The 16,331-nt window shown below is 30.6% G+C and overlaps 1 protein-coding gene across 1 annotated transcript; it reads right to left on the reverse strand.

Annotated features, from left to right (window-relative positions):
• Nucleotides 1–967: 967 nt before the first annotated feature.
• On the reverse strand, nucleotides 968–13,568 carry LOC123301401. The gene is made up of 3 exons (XM_044884139.1): nucleotides 8,487–13,568; nucleotides 1,549–1,714; nucleotides 968–1,155 (listed from the first exon to the last, which is right to left on the reverse strand). The coding sequence occupies exons 1-3, from the start codon at nucleotides 13,566–13,568 to the stop codon at nucleotides 968–970; spliced, it is 5,436 nt and encodes a 1,811-aa protein (XP_044740074.1).
• Between the last annotated feature and the right edge of the window lie 2,763 nt (nucleotides 13,569–16,331).

Raw genomic sequence — 16,331 nt, forward strand, 5'->3', positions numbered from 1 at the left:
AGAATACTATATTTAGAAAATAAATTAAAAAAAATAAAAATTATTTACCATATAGTTTCGATAAAAAACTTAAATAAATAACTCGTTTTAGCGATGATTTATTATGGAGAGGATATGAAGACTAATGGTAAAGGTATATATCATAGTGTGTGTGTGTATACGGATAGGAGATACAATAGTGAGTAACTACAGTCTTGTGAAAATAATATATGGTATATGTATAATAGTCATAGCACAGTTAATGCACTGAATGATAGTATTAGTCCAAAACTTTTTGACTGGACTGTCGCGGAGGAACTACCTTAATAGATTTATCATCAAAATTTATATGAGCCTCATATTCTTTCAAAAAGTCACAACCTAATATTATTTGACAACTTAAATTTTCTATCACTAAACATACCGCATTTACTTGTACACCCTGTATTTCAATATCTAATAACACTTGTTTTGTGATCAACCTACTTTTTCTACCTATTGCTGTAATTATCTGCATACTTTTTATAGGAATTTCTTTCACTTCATAGCTTTTTTCTAAATAAAACTTCTCATAAACTTTCTTATCAATCGCACATACTTCAGATCCCGTATCTACTAACATTTCTACTTTACTATCATAAAATTGATCCACTTATAATTGGCAACTTAAAATTTTCCTCTAACTTTTCCTCAGATAAAACTTCACGCGCATTTTCCGCAACATCAAAAATCAAATCTTCGACAGGATTTGAAAACAAAGATTGCATAAAGGTATTGCTTAGTTCTATAACTTCATCATCTAATCTATCCTTAGGCATACTTTTAATATTAGAAATTTGTTTTTGTGTTTTTAGTTTGCAAATTGTTTCTTTTATTTTTAAGAGATAAGGTACGATTTCCATTGACTTATGAATTTCATTTTTTGTCTTGTCATTATTATTTTCTAACTTCCCTACCACACAGGACAACGTTTGTTGATAGGGGCTATTTAGTTTAAATTATGTGTTTCATGAATAATGACATTACTACCGTCATCTTCTGCTTTTATACTCATTACAACAGGAATTTCTTTTTTATTTTGATAGTTATCAATATTTGGCCTTAATGAACTATCTAAACGGTCATTATTAAAATTGCATCTAGCATTATTTGTACTATTTGCATTAAAATTATTTCCTATATTTTTATTATTATTGTCAAAATTGCTGTTGTAATTGTTCTTATAATTTTGATTGTTATTATTATAATGATTATTTTTATTATTTGTATAATTGTGGTTACGATAGTTATTATGATTTGTTCTATAATTATGATTTTGATTTCTAAATTGATTTTGATTTCTATTACTAAAGTTAGAATAGTTATTAATAGGTGAACTTGCCATTTGACCATGATTATTTGAGTTTTGATTCAAACGATTATTATTGTCATTAGTTTGACAATTATTGTTGTCATTAATTTGTTTGAAAAGGCTTTGATCATTTTGTTTTGAATTAGTATGATCATAGTGATCCATCTTTTGAAAAGATTCATTGTTAATATTTCTAATTAATTTACTATTTTGATTACTAAAATTTAAATATGTTTCGTCCATAAAAGTTAATTGTTCTAGAAACAATGTAATATTGTGAGACGATGGTTTTAATAAAATAGCTAAATCGGGTTTAAAATGTAATAATATTGTAGCAATAAATTCATTATCTGTTAATTTTGGTTCTAAATATCTGGTTTGGTTCTTCCAGTAAAAAAAATTATTGACTAAATTTTTATAACAAAATCCTCTGTTCTCATTTGATAGAAAATTTAATTTAATTCTTGATTGAATATTTGCATTCCAATAAGTGTTTTGCATCCAGGTTTAAAAACCTTCAAAAGTACCTATATCAGACCCTGACAATTCATATAATAATTCAACCTGCATTGATAATTTTGTAATAGCATATTTACATTTTTGTTGGTCACTTATATTATATTTGCTAAATATTTCTTTTAAATCTAAAATGAATTTGATAGGATGATAATATTTGATTTCATTCGAGAAAACAGGTATATTTTTTAAAGAAGATTCTATTAAGTTATTTGTACTAAATTCAGAATTAAAATTTGATGAAAAGTTTATTGGTAATGTAAAATTTTTATTCTCAATGTCAACTTTAATTTTTTCTATTTCGTTAGTATTTTTATCATAAGCTTTTTGTATTGAACAAATTTTGATATTTTGATTTTCAGTAATTTTGTTTATATTCGTTATTTCATCATTATTTTTAGAACCAACCAATTTCAATGAATGAATTTCAGAATTTACTTGATCTATGTCTGATCTTATAATTTCTATTTTGTTATTTAATATATTCTTTTTTGATTCACAATTTTGTGAAATTTCGGTACATTTATCTTTTATTTCGATTTGAAAATTATTAAGACTAGTTTTAAATTCATTAGTCAATGAATTTTTTAATTCCTGATTTTCCTTTTTTAAATTTTGATTTATATTACGGAATTCATTCATTAAAATTTCTAATATGTTATTATCTTTTACCTGTGGTTCATCAATAATTTGTTTTACTTGACTTTCTTCAGGTGTCGTCTTTGTTGAGCTGAAAACTGAAGTGCTAAACAGCATTTCCAGCGAATCTATACCGCTATCATTTGTTTGATTTTCCAATTTTCCTCTTCCATCTTCCATTCCATTTTCCAAATTTATTAAATCCATTTTTTTTTTTTTTAAGTCAAAAATTTTTCACAATTACTTTATACTGAAAATTTATTTTATACTGACTCCATTTTTCATAGTTTTTTCGAAGGTATTCTTATCACGTCGGGGTCACCATAATTTTCTGTTACGGTACAGGTCACAATGGGGCATAATGATAGATTTTTTGAAAATAAATTTATTTTTCTTTTTGATGATGATAATAGAATTTTTTGTTGTAGATCGGAAAAATTGTTATTAAATAAAACACAAAATTAAAAACGAAAAAAGAATTACTGTTGAATGAAATTTTATTTTATAAAAATTTTAAATTTTAATTTGAAGATACAAATAATTTTCATAAACAAATTTTAATACACAGTTCATCAGATAGTTTCGCTAGTAGTGTGGTTTAAGTTTTTGGTTTTTTAGTATCTGTATTAGCCACTGTAACTTTAATGGCGTTGTATGTGTTATTTTTCAATTTGAAAACATGCACATGCTATATATTTGAAAAAATTATTTTTATGTAGCTTTTAACTATAAAACATTAAAAAATTAAAAAAAAAATAATATTTCTTAATATTAATAATTAGTAGCTAAAAAAGATTGTTAATTAACAAACGCATTTTTAAGCAACAAATAAATTTTTTTAAGAAAAATTTTTTTTATTTTAAATCATAATTTGTGTTAATGAACATATTGCAAAAAAAAATTTTCGATTTACTAATAAACAATGTATTTGTTTATAACAATTTTTTAAACAACAATTGTAAAAAATTTGAAAAAATTATTTTTATGTAGCTTTTAACTATAAAAAATTAAAACAATTAAAAAATTTAAAAAAATATTTATTTTTCTTTGCTTTTTTTCATTTGTTAATTTTCAAATGTTAATAACAAATTGAAAAATCAAGATTTTAAAATTTAAAAAACGGTAATTTATTTGTTAGCCTAACAAGAATAACTTCACGGAGGGAAATAAATTCTGGGGTTTTAATTTAATAATTATCGGAGATTTTATGTTAACATTCTATATAGAAAAAATTGTTAGTTAACAATTACATAACTAATGGAAAAATTAGGAAAAGAATTCTTCAACCACGGATTATTGTTTATTCATGTATCTCAAAACTACATTAATTTTTTTATTTATTAATATTCATATTTTATATGTTTAAATAATTTTTTTTGTTAGTAGGTCTCAAAGACAGAACGCGCGCGAGAGCCAAACTTGCCATATTTTGCGCTATTTTCAAGTCTCTGTAAAAGTTATAAATATTAGAGATACAATTTCGGCAGTCAGAACTTTATTTTAGGAAATTTCTTCATCTTTTTGGATCTTTTTTCAGATTTTGAAAATTTTCAATATTTTTTGAGTTATTAAAAAAAACTGAGCCCCCTATTTTATTTTTCACTTAATTGTTTATAACTTTTGCAATTTTTTTCAGCGCCATTTCGGATTTTTCTAGTTAACTAGACTATTTGGAATAGAAATATTTTAAACGAAACTTGGTATAAATTTAGCCGTTAATAATAAGACAAAGAAGAGCTTGTTTGAAAATTTTACAATTATATTTAAGTTTTTGCAAAAATTGATTTAAAAAATGAAAACTTTAAAACTGGACAAATCTCAAATTACATTAAGTGCCGATATTTATAAGTGATACAAACTTGGGACAAAACTTAATCAATATAGTGGAACTATAATGTTATCTAAAAATAACTGTTATTAATTTATTATTTAAATAAGTAATGGCAAACAAGAGAATTACCCGATTTTACCCGGGAATTTAAAATACCCGCGGAATTACCCATCAAACATCGAATTACCCGAAAATCGGGTAATTACCCGCACATTGGCAGCACTGGTACCTAGAATCATTTTTACAACCTCCATATACTTGACAGACAAGAGTTATATTTTTCTTTGAACTATTTCTATTCATTTGGCAATCGTTTTTGAAAATTAAGAAATATAATTTTATATTTTGGAAATAATTCGTTTTCTTGCGATTAATTAATCTTTTTCAAGCGTATAGTTGTAAAGTTTGCAGATTATAAATTAATACAATAATTAACTCTGTCAATTGTTAGTTTCTAAGTTGATTTAATTTATAATCTGCTAACTGTACAATTGTCCTTGCTGAAAAAAGATTAATTAATTACAGGGAAACTAATTATGCCCAAATTATAAAATTGTATCCCCAAGTCTTCCCAAACGATTTCCAAATGAATAAAAATAGTTCTAATGAAAAATAAAATTTTTATCTATCTTTATATATATATATATCTTATTGGAATTATGGTGTGGAAATATTAATTAAAACAAATATTATTTCACTTTAAAATAATTTATTATTTTCATTTAATTCACATGAGAGCTACAGGCTTTCTGAATGCTATCATAAGAATAATCTTATAAACTATATTTGGGTGTTTAAATGTTCCTTTATTTATACACATAAAATAGATTTTTCTTTATTAACTCCTTCTACATGTAGTAAAAAATGTTCATTTCGTTTTTAAAAAAATTTTAACAAAACTACTGTAAAAATGTTAATGTAAAAATCGAACACATTGCCTTAGATACATGTTTGTGTGTAATAAACTTATTCATAATAATGCAAGACATCTCTACTAAGGATTTATTTTTATTTTTGAAGATTCATTATAAATATTCAACATATATATGGAGATATGTTTTTTTATACCTGCTTGGAAAAAAACCCACAAGGGTTCATATTTTTGGTAAACATGTTTGTTTTTTTGTTATTATATACTATAAGGGCTATAAAATTATTGTGTTAACTTACTGCTAGTTTACACTAGTTTCCAAGATTTTTTTTTTTACTTTAGACATGTTATTTTCATATATATCTTCAGAAATTTTTGTTCAGCTCAAATTTTTTTCATCAATACACCTATTAAGTCGGCAATTGTGGAAAATTGGTGAAAAACTTACAATTTCTGCTAAAAACATTTTTTTGGAAATAAAAATGGAGAGCGATATTACATATTACGCCCATATATAGAATAAAAGAAATTATCATCGGTTAATAGTACAACAAAACAAAATAGCTAAAGGGAAAAAATTCATGCATCTTTGAAATTTTCCACAATTGTATGGTTGTAAAAACTTCGTAAAAAAATCGACCCTTCAGGGGGACGTCTAATCCACTTTTTGGAGAGTAGTTGGGGTTTTTAATCAGTTTTTTACAAATTACAAAAAAACTATGCATCCAATAAAAAAAAATTTAAATGAAATTTCTGACTGATTTAATTATTAGGTACGCCAGTCAAATCCTACACTAAAATCACAAAGCGCGATGTAAAGCTACCTTTTTGGTTTAAAGGGTCTTTAATTTTTATTTGGGCGCCTTAGGGGCTGTGGTACCACGTTTTCAAGCAAAAAAAGTTGTGCTTCCGGCGTAATACGTGAAAAACTGAAAAATTTTCGGACTGTTTCAGTTTTTCAATTAAAAAACTATGAGCTTTTGACATAAGACATCATTTTGAAAAATTTCAGAAATGCTAAAATTATGATTTTTGCTTATGTTAAATCGTTAGAGATAGAACAAAAGTTTAAATATGAAAAAAAAAAAATTTGGAAAACGGTTGACCCTGCAGGTCATCCCTGTAACTTCCCGCTAAGTATTGACTCATAACGTGTAAAAATTTTTATCTATTCTGATGTTATATCCACTCGCATTTTATTGTAATTAGATGTGATCTTAGACTAAAATCTGATAAAATTTTTACAATCATACTAAAATTTTTGAACGGAGTATTGGAAATAGAGGGAATAAGATAATAAAACTTGTGTAGAAATGTGATAGCTTACTGTTTTATTAAATTATATTACAAAATAATTATATAATCGACTCAAAAATTATGTAACGTGTTGAAATTATTCATAGGTATACAAAAATGGAATCTAATTTATATGATTTTAGAATTAACCAATAAGTGGTCACCATATGCGAATAAAATTTTTTTGTTCATTGTTGTAAATATCCAAAGTATTGTCTGTCTAGACACAGGTGTCTAGACATGTCTAGACACATGTTTTTATTTATTTTCTACATCTGGAAAACATGTGTCCTTCGTGTGTATAATAAGATCTTATGGACGTTTTCAAGTATTTATAATTAAAAATCAGCTTGTTTTATTTGATCTTTTAAATTAACAATCACCTATCCATAATATCCTTAATAACGTAAATGTCAATTAAGGTTTTTATTAAGTTATATACTATGGTGTTTTTATTAAAATATGGAACAAAGTAATTGTAATGGCTCTGGCTAATGGACGTAATATCCAAAGTCGGAATACTTCTCGAATAAATTTTTACGGAAAAATGTAAATAAAATGAAATGGTTGCACTAACCTTTTGAACGCCTACTTCGGTAATAATCTTCAAACTTCTTCTGGTTTCACCCACGTAATTTGGATAAAAGGATGGATAATTATAGGATATTATAGTGAACTAGTTTGAAGTAGTAACTTGATAAGTAAACCGTTTACCGAACGTTAATTATACGTACGAACTAATAACACATATAGAAAATGAGGACGCACTGTCCTTGGTATACAGACGCACTATCTGATTACACTACTGTTGTACAGCACAAAAATGAGGGACACACTGTCCGCTTTAAATTCACAAAGAGAACGAACTGTTCACGTTGACTGACTCTCGATAAGTGCTAAATTGCGCAAAAAAGGCAATTACTCAATTAAAAGGAGACAGAATATCTCCGTTCAAAACAAAAAAAAAATAACCCGGTTTGCCGTTAACCCCGGCTCATTTTTTAACGTTAACCCCTTTACAAAGTTTACCCGCATATAATGTACTTGATAAGCCACTAAATAAGTTACAAAGAAAGGAATTGCTTGATAGTTTGGTCCAATCGTATTGGAAACGATGGCACCAAGAATATTTAGGCGAGTTACAAACGCGACAAAAATGGAATACTCCAACCTGTCCTGTAACTCCGGGTACTTTAGTTTTAATTAAAAACGATAATTTACCGCCACTTCAATGGCTTACCGGTGTAATAGAAGAGGTATTTCCGGGAAATGATAACATTATTCGCGTCGCCACGGTCAAAACCAAAAATGGAGTATATAAAAGACCAGTGGTGAAGCTGTGCCCCCTACCATCCCAATAATTCTTTAAAGATTTCACAAACGGAATCATACGGCTCAATAAGTGTTAAGGACGTATGATCCTAAATTTGAATCTACCAGTTTCTTTATTTATTGGTTTTATTTTTTTATTATTAAGTTACAGAGTTCTTTTTTTTTTTTACTTAATTTTAAAATAGTGTTTTAAGGTGGGGGGAATGTTTACGCCGGAATTCGGACTTTGAACTTATCTTCAAATCCGACTCTGGTTTTTGGTGTTTACACAAATTTTGTTTAAAGAGAAAAAAAAAATAGATTTAATTCTCTTTAAACAAAATTTGTGTAAACACCAAAAACCAGAGTCGGATTTGAAGATAAGTTCAAAGTCCGAATTCCGGCGTAAACATTCCCCCCACCTTAAAACACTGTTTTAAAATTAAGTAAAAAAAAAAAAGAACTCTGTAACTTAATAATAAAAAAATAAAACCAATAAATAAAGAAACTGGTAGATTCAAATTTAGGATCATACGTCCTTAACACTTATTGAGCCGTATGATTCCGTTTGTGAAATCTTTAAAGAATTATTGGGATGGTAGGGGGCACAGCTTCACCACTGGTCTTTTATATACTCCATTTTTGGTTTTGACCGTGGCGACGCGAATAATGTTATCATTTCCCGGAAATACCTCTTCTATTACACCGGTAAGCCATTGAAGTGGCGGTAAATTATCGTTTTTAATTAAAACTAAAGTACCCGGAGTTACAGGACAGGTTGGAGTATTCCATTTTTGTCGCGTTTGTAACTCGCCTAAATATTCTTGGTGCCATCGTTTCCAATACGATTGGACCAAACTATCAAGCAATTCCTTTCTTTGTAACTTATTTAGTGGCTTATCAAGTACATTATATGCGGGTAAACTTTGTAAAGGGGTTAACGTTAAAAAATGAGCCGGGGTTAACGGCAAACCCTCGGCCGCATCTGAAGATTGCCAGACTAATGGGCGTGAATTTAACAAGGCTTCAATTTGTATAAGCACGGTTGAAAATTCCTCATATGATAAAATTTGCTCCCCAATAACTCTAGTTAAGTGAGTCTTAACTGATTTTATCATACTCTCCCAAGCTCCTCCGAAATGGCTCCCAGTGGGTGGATTCAATCGCCAAATGATACGTCGACAAGACAACTCTGAATTTATAGCTGATTGGTAGAGATTAGATTGAACAAATTCATACAACTCATTTAAATATCGTTTAGCACCAATAAAATTTGTACCTGAGTCAGAATAAATTGTAGAACACGGCCCACGTCTAGATAGAAAACGCTTGAACGCAGCTAAAAAAACATCCGTACTTAAATCTGATGCCAATTCTAAATGAACCGCTCGGGTTGTCAAACATGTAAAAAGACAGATGTAAGCCTTTTGGGATCGTACTCCACGATGCCTACTTAACGTTATATAGAATGGACCACCATAATCGACACCGGTATAAGTAAATGCCTTAGCTTGAGATACTCTGACACTGGGTAAATCAGCCATAATTGGTGCGTGTGAACGCGGTTTAGTTTTAAAACAAGTATTACACTTTTGTACACGAAAACGGACCGTTCCTCTCGCGGCTAAAATCCAATATTTTTGACGCAATATGGACAATAATAAATGAGGTCCGGCATGTAAATTGAATCGATGATTATAATCGATTAATAAATCAACAAAATGATCTCTTTTGGGGAGTAGCATGGGATGTTGTTGGTCGTAAGCAATCACCGCATTGACTAAACGACCTCCTACCCGAATAATGTTATCCTGTATGAAAGGATTCAGAAAGCGTATTTTCGGAGAACACAGTTTGTCATTCTTCAATAAACGAAACTCTTCTCGAAAATGAACACGTTGAACACTAGAAATTAAGTAATTCTCGGCTTTGGTTAAATCTGTAGCTATAATATTTTCCCGTTTTGGCAATATTCTAGCGAATCGCAACACAAATACGGTTGATCGTATTAATTTTAACCAAGAACCGCAACGATTAATTAATGAATAAAGAGGATGCTCTTCCTCTTCGAAAACGGGTAACGAAATTGTCTTAGCCTCACAGACAACTTCTTGCTCAATATTTTTTGTAAAGGGTTTTAGAGGCCACTCTGACCTATCACGTGAACACCATGATGGTCCACTCAACCACAACGGATGTTCAAGAAATTCTTTCGGTGATAATCCTCGAGACGCACAATCCGCTGGATTATCGCTACTAGAAATATGATACCACGACGACACATCAATTAACGATTGAATTTTTGATACACGGTTAGCTACAAAAGTCTTCCACTTATGGGGGAAACCATTGATCCAATTAAGCACTACCATTGAATCGGAAAACGCAAACACATTAGTAATATTCACTCGATTCGAATATTGGGCAATAACACACTTCAAAAGTTTTGCTAATAATAATGTCGCACATAACTCTAAACGAGGGATAGTTAAAATTGTTTTAACTGGAGCCACTTTGGATTTAGCACATAATATATGAAGTTGTATGTGACGGTCCGGATCTATAATCCTGGAATATATAACTGCGGCATATGCTTTAGACGATGCATCGCAAAATGCCAACAATTCTAGCGAAGAACCCGTTTTAAATCCAATATGACGTGGAATTTTTATTTGACTTAAGTCGTTTAACTCATTTTGAAAGACTTTCCAAATATTTTGTAAATAATTTGGAATAGGTTCATCCCAGTCAAGTTTGAGTAGCCACAATTCTTGAATTAGTAATTTCATATGTAAAGATACCGGAACAAGCAAACCTAAAGGGTCCCAGATACGCATTACAGTTTTCAAAATATTTCTTTTTGTACATTCTAAATTTTCAACACTAATAGAAAAGCTTAGAACGTCGCTATTTGCTTGCCACTGCAAGCCAAGCACCCTCAAAAACTCCGTAGGGAATTCCAAAATTTGATTTGAACGAGCATGATCAGGAATTTCATCAGATAACTCACGTAAATTAGTCGCCCATTTTACTAGTTCCATGCCTCCTGCTTGGAATAAACCGACTAATTCACGATAAATGTTGTGCGCGATCGACTTTTCGGCCACAGAACAAATTATGTCATCGATATAGATATCACGTAATATTATCTCGGACGCTAAAGGAAATTTTTTCGCTTCATCGTCAGCTAATTGGCGTAAAGTGCGTAAAGCTAAGTAGGGAGAACTCTTAACCCCAAAGGCAACCGTGGTTAATTGGCAAATTTGAATAGGTTCTTCATCAGAAAACCTCCACAAAATACATTGATATTTTTGATGAGGAGGACACAATTCAATTTGTCTATACATCTGTTTCACATCTGATGTCATAGCAAATTGAAATAAACGAAAATTAAGTAGAATGTCAAAAATATCAGTTTGTAATTTCGGACCGGTATATAAAACATCGTTTAAAGATATTCCATTATCGGTTTTCGCGGACGCATCGAAAACCACTCGTAATGGTGTAGAACTGGAGCTAGCCTTAAAAACCCCGTGATGAGGAATAAAGTAGCCACATGATTTAGGATGTAGACCACTTATGGTCTTCAGATGACCTTGGTCGAAATAGTCACGTATAACTTCCATATATTGTTTTTTAAACAAAGGCATAGAGGCGAATCGTTTTTCTAAGTTTTGGAATCGTCTTAAAGCAGAAGTATAAGAGTCTCCGAAATCAGAAAAAATCTTTCTAAATGGTAAAGCTACCTCATATCGACCACTTACGTCTCGCTTAACAGACGCAGCAAATAATTTTTCGCACTCTAAATCGTCTGCGTTTAACACGGTACCGTTTGGCACTTCCTCTATATCCCAAAATTGTTGGATGAGTTGATCCATATTAAGGGGGGAGTTAACACAACAATAAGATTGAATAATGTTATTAGTAACTTCAGCTTTCGCTTTACCCATAATAATGAAACCTAACGTCGAATCAAGGGCGACTGGCGAATCCCGACCTGTGATTCGAAGTCCCTTCAGAATGTAGGGCACTAACTCGGCGCCTATCATTCCATCAATCTCACTCGGTCGATAAAATTCATCATCTGCCAAACGCAAATTTTTAAATGTATCACACACTTCACTATCAATCACACAGGTTGGCAACTGATCCGTAATTTTATCAACTATTAAAACATTCATCGTGTATTTATTGTGAATATCATATTTACTATAAAATTTTAATTGAGCTTGTCCGTTGACGCGTTTTTCGGAAACACCAATTCCTGACACGGTCAGACACGCTCGATTCACTGGTAACTTGAGTCTTTGACAACACCTCTGAGTTATGAAATTGCATTGACTTGCACTGTCAATCAAAAATCTAAATAAAAAATTTTCTCCAAAATGAGATACAACATGTACTTGAGCTGTAGCCAATAATACAGTATATTTCGATTGCACTAATTCTGATGTCGAACACAAACTCACCGGAGGAGATGGCTTGGATTCAACTGACACACTCGATGTGGAGGGATTACCCTTTAAAACTTCTGAATTATCTTTACCATTGGCATCTGACTTATGATGAAAATGTAAAAGCGTATGATGGCGTTTTGAACATTTACGACAGCTCGAGTTTGAACTACAATTCTTTACACCGTGATTGGAATGCAAACAGTTGAAACATAAATTATGTGCTTTAACCACATGGACTCGTTCCGTAGGCGTTAAAGACATAAATTTATGACACTTGAATAATCTATGATTTCCCTTACATTTTGGACAAATTAATTTCTCATACGTATTATTACTCATAACATCGGATGAATTTGAATCGGCACTAATAGCAAATGAATGCATCACCGCCTTAGAATTTGCTTGCTTACTGGAATTAGCTGAACCACTAGTTCGACTCAGTATTTTCGATTGGGTTTTGATAAAAACGGAAAGTTCATTATAAGTGGGAATGACCCCTTTAGCCAATGACTGTTCAAATAACTTCTGTGTATGCACATCCAATTTTTGTAAAGCAATTGTCATTAAAATAAAATCGGATAACTCTCCCACCTTTACTTCCTTTAGAGCGTTAACGGCACTATCAAATTTTTCAACAAATAAGTTTAAATTTTGACCACTTTCCACTAAAAAAGGTTTGAATTTCAAAATTTGATCCAAATACATAAAGGCTATCTGCCGTGAATCTTCATATTTATCAATTAATGAATCCCACATAATTGAATAATTTTCAGGTGTAGGAGGTACCCCACTACATAAAGCGAGTGCATTGTGAGTTAAACTTCCTAATAAATAATGTAATTTGGAAATACTATCCAATTTTATGTTTTCATGCACCAATGATTTGAAAGTAGCATAAAATATAGGCCATCTTAACGGGTTGCCATCAAACGATGGAATCGTAATTTTAGGTAGCCTAGGAGAGACTATATCCCCAATCGATTTCACCGATTCATTTACTTGCTCGGATTTTTTCACCTTAAGAGAATCAGCTACGGATTTAATGTGACAAAACAATTCATCTATCACGTTTAATTCTTGACAATTTGGCTCAAATTCAGGATCTATCTCTAAATTTATTAAATTTATATCATCAACTAGGAGCTTAAACTCATTACAGGTCTCGTTCAAAGTCGAATATCTGATAAGAAAATCATTCACAATTGTCTCATCCGCAATGTTTTGACTTTTATCAAATAATAACTGTACTCTTTTGAAAAGGGTTTGCTTTTTCGAAGTTAAAACCTTTAATTTTGATTTTAATTTAGCTTCAGCCATTATTGTCCATAATCAGTGACAGCAGGTGTACGTAAACAAGAAATACACAAATAGACTAAATAGTATTTTGTAAACAAACGATTAAATGGTTGATTTGAAATAAATATTATAAGAATAAATAAAGATTTGAAATAAATATTTCGTATACAAAGATCAACACTTTGGTTATCATGTACACAAACAAATACGTACTCAATAAGTGTGTGTTAAATTAAATACAAGTAACCAGTTTTAAATAACCATTTACTTTACTTCGAAATAAATATTGTAAAAAGTATTTATTCCATCAAAAACTCAATAATGTCCAAATCTACAGAAAAATGATAATGATAATAATACTCAAACAATATAAAAAATAACAACCGACTTGAATCCGTCGAAAATTTTGAAATTGTGAAACAAAAATATCTGTTTATTCACTCAATAAAACAGTGTTTTAAGTAACTACTGCGCATATCATTGGTATGTAATGTTGTCTCACTCTCACGTTGTAGACATGCGCACACGATAAAACTATCTAGCAAGCTTGTTTGCTGGCGAAAACAAGTTATATAATTAAAAAATATCTTTTCGCGCGTTTTTTACACGTTTTTTTTTTACTCCAAATTTTTTCTCAAAAATTCGACAATTCTCCGCATAAATCATGCAAAAACGTATTCCCCAGGCTCACAATCCGCTTCGAAGGACCAAAAAATGTAATGGCTCTGGCTAATGGACGTAATATCCAAAGTCGGAATACTTCTCGAATAAATTTATACGGAAAAATGTGAATAAAATGAAATGGTTGCACTAACCTTTTGAACGCCTACTTCGGTAATAATCTTCAAACTTCTTCTGGTTTCACCCACGTAATTTGGATAAAAGGATGGATAATTATAGGATATTATAGTGAACTAGTTTGAAGTAGTAACTTGATAAGTAAACCGTTTACCGAACGTTAATTATACGTACGAACTAATAACACATATAGAAAATGAGGACGCACTGTCCTTGGTATACAGACGCACTATCTGATTACACTACTGTTGTACAGCACAAAAATGAGGGACACACTGTCCGCTTTAAATTCACAAAGAGAACGAACTGTTCACGTTGACTGACTCTCGATAAGTGCTAAATTGCGCAAAAAAGGCAATTACTCAATTAAAAGGAGACAGAATATCTCCGTTCAAAACAAAAAAAAAATAGATTTAATTCTCTTTAAACAAAATTTGTGTAAACACCAAAAACCAGAGTCGGATTTGAAGATAAGTTCAAAGTCCGAATTCCGGCGTAAACAGTAATAATTAATTATGGAAAATTGAAAATTACGTACATTTATTTAATTGTGTTAAAATAAAAGTTATTTTCAAATGTATTTAATATAAATTGTAAAAATGTTATATAATTATCATTCTAATTGGTGTAACTTTATAATAAATATAAGTAATTTAGTTAATATAATTTATTTTACAGAAGATTATATACAAATATATATACACATTTTCATGTGTATAATATATGTGAACAGTCATTTGTTCAAACACCGAAGCCTTCATAGGTTCAGTAAGTACAACACCTGCAATTAATGAAATTGCATCAGAACAACAAACTACTGACATTATTGACAAATATAAAATACAAACACCAAAAAAAAAAATAAAATTTACGAAAACCAAATACAACAACAATTGAAAAAGATGACAAAAATATAATTCCGGCGACACCAAATGCCTACTCTCAAAACTTAATTGAAAAAAAAAAAAACAATCGAAGAAACAAAACCCTGAAAAAACTAATCGACAACATAAAACAACATATATTAGACCAACTAGATAAATACATTCTAAATTTTGACCAAATCAAAAATTTTCTGACGGCATCCATGGTAAACAAAACATTTCCCCAATCATAAACAAATATACGGATTACAACGTACAAGTAAAAGTGCATGCATGCAACAATAGCAACAACAAAACTTCAACAACATTAAATACGAATAGTATCAATAGGAATGTAAATGGCTATTTTAGCAGTGGCGGATTAAGTATTTTGCCGCCCTAGGCCCTGTCTGATTAACCGCCCTTTTTAAAAGATGAAATTTTATTTTTTTGAATCCGTTTATAATACTTATATCAATTCATATATGAAACACCAGAATCATTGAAAATAAAATAAGAAAACATTGTGCAATTCTAGAAGCGGCTTACATGTAAGATTAATTTTACTAAAGATACAAAAAATCAACAGAGCTTTGCAAATTCTTCAAAAAAAGCTTATCAATATTCAATTATTTCTGTGTATAATGTATACCGTGGCGTGGACGAGACTATACCGCACACGGTATATTTCATTTGCTTCAAATAAGCCTTCCAATCTATATTGTGTATACCGTGGACGAGACTATACCGCACACGGTATAAGGGCTCGACGGCATAAAGAGTATACCGTGAAAAAGTATACCGTGCACGGTATAAGGGCCCCACGGTATAAAAGGGCAAAAATAATTTCATACCGCGTCTAAATAGACCGTATACGGTATACCGTGGACGGTCTAGACCGTATACGGGATACCGTCTACGGTATACCGTCTATACGGTATACCGTCTATACGGTATACCGTCTATACGGTATACCGTCTATACGGTATACCGTCTATACGGTATACCGTATAGACGGTATACCGTATAGACGGTATACCGTATACGGTCTAGACCGTCCACGGTATACCGTATACGGTCTATTTAGACGCGGTATGAAATTATTTTTGCCCTTTTATACCGT

The sequence above is a fragment of the Chrysoperla carnea genome, chromosome 5, assembly GCF_905475395.1.
Source record: "Chrysoperla carnea chromosome 5, inChrCarn1.1, whole genome shotgun sequence".
NCBI lineage: Eukaryota > Metazoa > Arthropoda > Insecta > Neuroptera > Chrysopidae > Chrysoperla > Chrysoperla carnea.

Coding starts and splice junctions, on each gene's coding strand:
- LOC123301401 (XM_044884139.1), bottom strand. CDS start 13,568: ATGGCTGAAGCTAAATTAAAATCAAAATTAAAGGTTTTAACTTCGAAA. Junction 1,715..8,486: donor TTACCGGTGTAATAGAAGAG/GTATTTCCGGGA, acceptor TTTTACTGGAAG/AACCAAACCAGATATTTAGA. Junction 1,156..1,548: donor CGAAACATATTTAAATTTTA/GTAATCAAAATA, acceptor ATAAAAATATAG/GAAATAATTTTAATGCAAAT.